Here is a 9,241-nt window from a genome sequence, read left to right on the forward strand (position 1 = left end):
TCTAATGAATATTGGGATATATTTGTGTAGAATCAGAAATACCATTTATTATTTTGTTGATGTGCCGAATAATAAATGGGTATATTATGACTAGGTCCCCAACCCATTTAGATAGCATACCTATTATATATGTTTCTCTCATCAGACAAAAGGTTTTTGTTCATCTCTCAAGAAGATTATCGATAGAGGGTTGACAAGCTTAAACTCCAGTCAGATGATCAGACATTCCGATCCAAGTCCAGATCTAGAACAAGAACATACAAAATCGAGAGAAGGTTCAAAGAATAACAAAGAATAACTTAATGAACTGTTCTTCATTTCAGATTCAGGTATATTTTCGCAACTTAAGTTTGTCTCAATTTATCGACATAGAATATTGATAATATATATACTTAAGGAATAAAGATTTAGACTAAAGATTCTAACACGATACTCTAAAAAACAGGGTAACCACTAGTTTAACCTTTTTTTTTATTCCAAATAATTCAAAACCTAACTGGTTGACTTAATCTTGAATTAATTTGAGGTTCTATTATCAAGTTAAATTTTCAAGTTGACAAATAATTTATATATTAAAATATATACATAAATCATTTCTTTACATTTTAATTTTTGTAAATTTATTATAATATTTATTATTTAAATTTTTATTTAATTGTTTTTAATTTTAAAATGTTATTTTGTATTATTTATAGTTTAATATTTCATATACAACTCTATATCCCAAGTAACATCCATAATAAATATGGGGATATATTTGTGTAGAATCAGAAATACCATTTATTATTTCGTTGATGTGCCGAATAATAAATGAGTATATTAGGACTAGGTCCTCAACCCATATAGATAGTCTACCTATTATGTTTCTCCCATTAGATAAAAGGTTTATGTTCATCTCTCAAAAACACTCAAGAAGGCTATAAATAGAGGGTTGTAAACTTAAAGTCCATCAACATAAGACATTCCGATCCAAGTCCAAATCCAGAAAAAGAAGATACAAGATTGAGAGAAGATCCAAAGAATAACGAAGAACGACATAATGAATCGTTCTTCATTTCAGATAGATGTATGTTTCCGCAATTTAAGTTTGTTTCAATTTATCGATAAAGTATTATAAAAATATAGACTTAAGAAATAAAGATTTAAACTAAAGATTCTAACAACATGCTCTTAAAGAACAGAGCAACCACTAGTTTAACTTTGTTTTGTTTAATTCCAAATAATTCAAAACCTAACTCATTGACTTAATCTAGAATTAATTTGAGGTTCTATTATAAAGTTAAAATTTCAAGTTGAAAAATAATTTATATATTAAAATCTTGCATAAATCATTTTTTTACATTTTAATTTTTATAAATTTATTATACTATTTAAAGTCTTGCATAAATCATTTTTTTTACATTTTAATTTTTATAAATTTATTATACTATTTAATATTTAAATTTTTATTTAATTGTTTTTAATTTTAAAATGTTATTTTGTACTATTTATAAATTAATATTTCATATACAACTCTATATCGCAAGTAACATCCATATTGTTAATAAGACCCATCCAAATTGGATTTTCAATTTCACATACCACTTTAAATTAATTTTCCCTTATTTAAATCAATTCATATTTTGATTTTGAATTTTGATAATCACTCATACTTCTAAAATCATAACTTAAATAAAACATAATTCAATTTTTATGTCATTATAGTATTTGATTATCAAATCTAATCAAATTATGAGTTATTTCACTAGAATTAACAAAATAAAATGACTTAGCTCATTTGATATATAGCACTTTAACATTTATTTTGTTTTTTTTTAAACAAATTTATCATATAATTATTATTTTAATTATAAAATTACAGAATTGATCAACTAAAATATTAAAATATTTTTAATTTATTTATATTTTAAATACAACAAAATATTTTAGTAATTTATTTTAAACAAATCTTGAATAACTTATCTTTTTATGAAACAAAATTATTTTAAAAAGTTAATAAAATTCTAGAAACTCATGATCAAACAAGCTCTTATACAAAAATTCTAAGATTATTTTTTTTCTTAGCCACATTAAAGTAAAAGCAAAAGAGATTTAAGAAAAGAGGAGGCCAATTCGATTTCTGAGATCTGGCCAATTTCCCTTTTTATATTGAATGAACCATGTTTAAATAAAATGAAATAAAAAAAGTAAAACAAAATTCATTTTTGTGGTTCTAACAACATTATAATTCTAGAAGAGTTTTCTCTAAATTTCTTATTTTCATTTAATTCGGAATTCCAATTTTAAATTGTTTCAAATCGAACCAATTTCTAAATTATACAAATTTCAAAATTTCAGAATATTTCACTTATATATATGAAACTTAATTAACATAAACTTCAAATTAATTGAATCATGAAACTTGACAGAAAAGATTTCTAATTCTTTAGACTCTTACTGTAATCAATCTTTTCTCTCAAAAGATGGGTTTTATTATTACAGTTTTGAAGGAAATCCTGTCCTGAACAGCTTTTTGTATTTTTGAAGATTTGCATTTGAAATTATTTTCAACCTTAAATCATTTGAAATTATTTTCAACCTTAAATTATTTGAAATTATGTTTTTTTTATTTTTTAAATTAAAGAGAACTAACATAAAATCACAAATATATTTCCTACTCCTTGAATCATAAATTCGATGAAAATATAGCATTTATAAAAGTTCTCAAATATGCCATATTAAATTACTGAAACCTCCTGTTATTAGATTTTGAACAATAAAAAAAATTCTAAGAAATTATTTCTTTCGAGATTTGAATTTATAAATTATTTATGAACTTGAGTTTTAACTTATAGTAGAACATTAAATTAATTCTAGATTAAGTCAATGAGTTAGGTTTTGGATGAATATCAGATTTGTTTGGAATTGAAAAAAAAATAAACTAAAGTAGTGGTTGCCCTGTTTATGAGAAGCCTACGGTCCAGTTTTACAAAAAAAAAAGAAAAAACCAAAAACAATATGAACAAATTATCAAACTCGTAGATGTAAAAGAATAAATAAAATCACAATATATGAAAAACAAAAACAAACACAAAACAATTGCTCAACAGATTATCGAACTCGTAAATTAAAAAAAAAAAAAAATAGTTCTCCGAATTAATTTATCGATATTCTGGAACAAATATAAAAATACATCATAATAATAAGATTAGGAATTTTACACGCATGCATCAATTAATATATATATATATATATATTGCTATAATATATTTATATATATTATAGCAATATAGTATTTTTATTTATTACTTTACATTTATAAATTCAACCATTGTTGCAGATTTAAATTTCATTTCTTATCTAGTTGGTCTCCTTTTATATATTTCATCATGGTCATAGTTGTTATCAACTATCTACTAATTTTAGTAGTGGTACTACAATTTTTATCGGTCTCTAGCTCAGATACATCAAAATTAATAAGTTTTTCTACTTCGCTTATTCATCGAGATTTGTATGACTCATCTATTAACAAAACCAACTTTCTAGACCGAGCCATTCTTCGCTCTAGTTCTCATGAGTTGTCCCATCTCAAATCTTTCTCAAAATTCTCCAACAATGGCGCGAAGGAAATTAATTCTATAGATTCAACAGTTTCCGTATCCATTTACTATCAGTACCTCATAGAGATTTCCATTGGCACACCGCCCATCAAGCAATTGGTAGTCTTCGACACCGGAAGCAGCAAAGTATGGACTCAATGTCTCCCCTGTGTCAACTGTTTCACGCAGACTCAACCCAAATTTAATTCGAAAAAATCACGGTCCTATAAAATATTAACATGTGGTGGAAAAGAATGCAAAAAATTGGGCAATGATAAAACTTGTGAATGGAGATTTGGAAAATGTACATACCATTTTGAATATATGGACAATTCCTCCAGCTCTAGTGATCTAGCCATGGAAACTTTTAAATTGGGAAACAATTTCTTTCCAAACATGGTTTATGGGTGTTCGAAAAACAACATTGGTGAGTACTATGACACCATTGCTGGCATTGCTGGGTTCGGACCTGGGCCTCACTCATTAATAAGTCAGCTTAGCGATATGGTTGGTGGTAAATTCGCCTACTGCCTAGTTCATTATACGAAAATATATACAAGAAGCAAGATCAGCTTCGGGGCTAGCGCAGTCGTGTCTGGACGCAGCACCCCGTTGGTATCTGAATATATCACATTGGAAGGGATTAGTGTCGAGAATATGGAATTTCCCGTCATGGTTGGTCATGAGAAAACCTATACGAGAATTCCTTGTAGGAGTCAAGCCATATTAGATACCGGCGCTTTACTGTCTTATTTGCCGACGGATTTATACCAACAGTTGGAGAATGCACTAATCAGCGTGATTAAACTTGTACCAATTAAATATGGCATTTTCAAACATTGTTACAAACTCTATCCAAATTTTCCTACTCTCATTTTACATTTTTCAAGAGGTGCTGAATTAGTTTTGACAAAGAGAAATACAATTATTAACGATAACGGCTTATGGTGCCTAGTGATTAAGCCAACCATTAATGATGAAACTATAATTGGGAGTTTGTTGCAAATGGATTATATGATTGGATATGATCGTAAGAATGGGAGTGTTTCTTTTAGGGCAGTGAATTGTTCAAATCATACTCAAATTTAGGGTTTGAAGAGAATAAAATGAGTATTGATCGAGGAGAAAAATTTGAATAATTATATTATATTGAAGAAGAATTAGAATATTTGAATGTGTATCAATAACTTGTATTCTAAATAATGTAATTGGCCGAAATGTTTTATACTGTGGGCTTAAATAACTCTCTCATTTATTGTATATTTACTATTTAAAAATACATTAAGTTGTTTCTCATTTCTCATCAAAACTTAGTTGTTGTAATAATTAAAAGTTTTGGAAATAATTTTAAATAAATTAAATGATTCCACAAATTTAATTTATGTCAAAGTTATAAATTAAGTAATTAATAATTTGAGTTATTATTTTATTTTCTCATCCAAACATAAGATTCAAAGTTGGATTGGTTAAAATTGACAAATTAATTATATAATGGATGGTTGTTTATTAAACGATAATATTTAAAAATATAATTTTAATAAATTTTCTTTTTCTATGTTGAAAATATGATTTTTTTTAAATAATGATCCTTACCGTTTTAAGTATTCTAGTGAATTTATATTAAAAAATGGAGATATCACAACTAAAAATAACATAATATAATAATGCTTAATTTTGAAATGCCCGGATGGTTGGGTCAAAATCTGTAATTAATTTTGATATATATATGTGAGAGTAATGGATATTTATGTTTGGTCGTGGATTGACCCGCCCATAAACTTAAAACGATTAAAAATAAAATTAAAAATATTGTTATAAGTATGTTTCAAACTTATAACTTAATAAAGGGTTCTCGACTAGGACCGATGTCTTTTTAGCCCCGAACGATAAAACGAACCCAAGACCTAGGACACCGGTAATAAGGCATGTTTGGTTCCTCGTTTAAAATTCCAAAATTATTTTTGTAATTTTGGAACCCAAACCATTTTCTAAAAATCCCAAAAAATTAGAAAATGATTTCAAAATGTTTTCGAGATATTTCCACAAAAAAATATTTTGGTAAGGGAATGTTTGAGATTTATGTTTAACCCTAATGACTTTAAATGCTGACATGTTTCATGCACTTTTCTCCCTAGTCTCAATGTCATCAATGTCATTAGTAACAAGTACCAGCATTTTTAAATTAATTATTTTTAATAATTCAAACAACGAATTTATAAAAAAAAAATCAAATTGTAATTTAATTACTGTAAATTCAAAAATTATTTAAATTTGAACTCGAATTAATTATTTTTAATTAATTTTAAAAGTTGTCAGAAATTATTTTAAATCTTTTAAAATAATTTTTTATTTAAAAAGATTCTTGACACGTAAACCGTTGTTGAAATTTCTCAAATCTCAAGCTTTCCACAGGACAAGGGTTTTTCGGGGGTACATTATCAATATATCATTTGATAACAACATGATATTTTGTGTAGTTCAATTCAGATGCTTAATAGATTTAATCATTTTTATCGTATAAAAAAATACTTAATGAGATAAACACTTTTCTTGTCTCTAAAAGACATCATATCATGAACAACTTTTTTGTGTTTTGAAGATTTGCATTTCTACTTGTGTTTTGAAGATTTGCATTTAAAATTATTTAGAAGCTTAAATCATTTGTTTTCATATAGAACCATGTTTTTATTTCCTTGAATCCTACTGTAAATCAGTGTTTTCTCTCAAATGGGATGAAAACATGGCATTTATAAGAGTTCTCAAATATGGCATTTCAAATTATCTCCATACAGAAAATTCCTATTATTAAAAGCTGAACAATCAAAAATTTTAAACAATGATTTCTATCTAGATTTTAATGTATAAATTCGTTGTGACCTTGAGTTTTTAAGCTACAGGAGAACCTCAAATTAATTATAGATTAAGTCAATGAGTTAGGTTTTGGATTATGAAGATTTGTTTGGAAATGAAAAGAGCTAAAGTAGTGGTTGTTGGAATTATTTCCAATATTTGGGTACATATATTATTTATAATTGTATATTAGTTGTTATCGTAATAAATATTAAAACCCAATTAAAGTAATCTATTAAAGTATATAAAAATTATGGGGCTTATTTAGACATTTATAATAAACATGGGATTATTTGTGTAGAAACAGAAATATCATTTATTATTACGTTGATGGGCCGAATAATAAATGGGTATATTAGGGCTAGGTCCCCAACCCATATAGATAGCCTACCTATTTGTTTCTCTCATCAGACAATAAGGTTTCTATTCATCTCTCAAGAACACTAAAGAGGGCTATCGATATAGGGTTGGAAGACTTAAACCCCACCCACATCTGACATTCCGATCCAGGTCCAGATCCAGAACAAGAAGATCCACATTCAAATTCAGGTCCAGATCCAATATCAAGAGAAGATCAAGAAGAAGAGAATAACGAAGAATGGCTTAATGAACCGTTCTGCATTCAAGATCCAGGTACGTTTCCTCTTTACAATTTGTCTCAATTTATCGACATAGAGAATTAAGAATATAGATTTAAGAATTAAAGATCTAGACTAAAGAATCTAACAGTGGTTACCCTGATCTTGAACATCTACTGTCCAGTTTTACATTAACAAAAAAAAATATTAAGAACACATTATCAAACTCCTAGATGTAAAGAAATAAATAAAATCACAAAATTTGAAAACGAAAACAAAATATGTCGCTTAACAAATTATTGAACTCGTAAATTTTCGAGAAAGACGATTACTCTCCGAATTAAATATTACATTGAGAATTTTTTTAGAACACTAGTTTTGTTTCTCCTTTGGAGTGTGACTAATTCTTGCGGGTTAAGCACATAACCTGCAAATACATTTAATCATTCTCGCGGGATATTCATATTTTGTTGTCGCTAAATTAGATTAAGAATTACTTATTACTTTTAAAGATTTTTGACATATATACATATATTATAGTAATATAGCATTACTATTTAATTATGCCTTTACATCTATAAATTCAACCATTGTTGTAAATTTAAAATTCATCTCTTATCTAGCTTGTCTTCTTTTATATATTTCATCATGGTCAGCATTGTTATCAATTATCTAGTAATTTTAGTAGTAGTACTAAATTTTTTATCTGTTTTTGGCTCAAATACATCCAAATTAATAAGTTTTTCTACTTATCTCATTCATCGAGATTCACTCGAATCTCCGTTGTATGACGCGTATACCAACAAAGCCAACTTCCTAGAACGAGCCATTCTTCGCTCTAGTTCTCGGTTGTCCCATATCAAATCTATCTCAAAATTCCCCAAAAATGACGCTAAGAAAATTAATTCAATTGATTCAACAGTTTCTGTATCTATTGCATATGAGTACCTCATAGAGATTTCCATTGGCACACCACCCATCAAACAATTGGTAATCTTCGACACCGGAAGCGATAACGTATGGACTCAATGTCTCCCCTGTGTCAACTGTTTCAAGCAGACTCAACACAAATTTAATTCAAAAAGATCAAGCTCCTATAAAATATTAACATGTGGTGGAAAAGAATGCCAAAAATTGGGCGATTATAAAACTTGTGAATGGAGATATGGAAAATGTACATACAATTTTGAATATATGGACAATTCCTCCAGCTCTGGTGATCTAGCCATGGAAACTTTTAAATTGGGAAACAATTTCTTTCGAAAAATGGTTTATGGGTGTTCGAAAAACAACATTGGTAAGTACCATCACACCATTGCTGGCATTGCTGGGTTCGGACTTGGGCCTCACTCGTTAATGAGTCAGCTTAGCGATATGGTAGGTGGTAAGTTCGCGTACTGCCTAGTTCATTATTCGAAAATAAATACAAGAAGCAAGATTAGTTTTGGGACTAGCGCAATTGTGTGTGGACGCAGCACCCCGTTGGTATCCGAATATATCACATTGGAAGCGATTAGTGTCGAAAATATGGAATTTCCCATCATGGTTGGTCATGAGAAAACCTATACGAGAATTCCTTTTAGGAGTCCTGCCATATTAGATACCGGCGCGTTTTTATCTTATTTACCGACGGATTTATACCAAGAATTGGAGAATGCACTAATCAGCGTGATTAAACACGTGACAATTAAAAATGACAAATTCAAACATTGTTACACGATCTATCCAAACTTTCCTACTATCATTTTCCATTTTTCGAAAGGGGCTGAATTAGTTTTTACGATGAGAAATACAATCATTAAATATAAGGACTTATGGTGCCTAGTGATAAACCCAACTAATGATGAAACTATAATTGGGAGCTTGTTACAAATGGATTACATGATTGGATATGATCTTGAGAATATGAATGTTTCTTTTAGGGCAACGAATTGTTCAGATCATTAATTATTGCTATTCAAATTTAGGGTTTGAAGAGAAGAAAATGAGTATTGAGGAAGCAAATTTGAATAATTACATTATATGGAAGGAGAATTAGTATATTTGAATGTGTATCAATAGCTTATGTTCTCTATCAATCGTTATTTTGAAATAATATAGTATCGTTTGAATTCCAAAATAATTTATCCCAGACCATTTATTATTAATAAAATAAAATGCTACAAAATAAATAAATAATAAGATGATAAATATGTTGAATTTAAATAAATTAATGTATTATTAATGTGTGTTATT

At 27.9% G+C, this 9,241-nt stretch overlaps 2 protein-coding genes across 2 annotated transcripts; both read left to right on the forward strand.

Annotated features, from left to right (window-relative positions):
* Nucleotides 1–3,902: 3,902 nt before the first annotated feature.
* LOC124934645 (aspartic proteinase CDR1-like) lies at nt 3,903–4,667 on the forward strand. The gene has a single exon (XM_047475166.1). It carries the CDS (start codon nt 3,903–3,905, stop codon nt 4,665–4,667), a length of 765 nt encoding a protein of 254 aa, XP_047331122.1.
* A 3,533-nt stretch (nt 4,668–8,200) lies between these two features.
* LOC124934646 (aspartic proteinase CDR1-like) lies at nt 8,201–8,953 on the forward strand. The gene has a single exon (XM_047475167.1). It carries the CDS (start codon nt 8,201–8,203, stop codon nt 8,951–8,953), a length of 753 nt encoding a protein of 250 aa, XP_047331123.1.
* The last annotated feature ends 288 nt before the right edge of the window (nt 8,954–9,241 follow it).

Source organism: Impatiens glandulifera, chromosome 4 (genome assembly GCF_907164915.1).
Source record: "Impatiens glandulifera chromosome 4, dImpGla2.1, whole genome shotgun sequence".
Classification (NCBI taxonomy): domain Eukaryota; kingdom Viridiplantae; phylum Streptophyta; class Magnoliopsida; order Ericales; family Balsaminaceae; genus Impatiens; species Impatiens glandulifera.

Bases quoted from the DNA above. Each gene is read 5' to 3' on its own strand.
- LOC124934645 (XM_047475166.1), top strand. From the start codon at position 3,903: ATGGACAATTCCTCCAGCTCTAGTGATCTAGCCATGGAAACTTTTAAA.
- LOC124934646 (XM_047475167.1), top strand. From the start codon at position 8,201: ATGGACAATTCCTCCAGCTCTGGTGATCTAGCCATGGAAACTTTTAAA.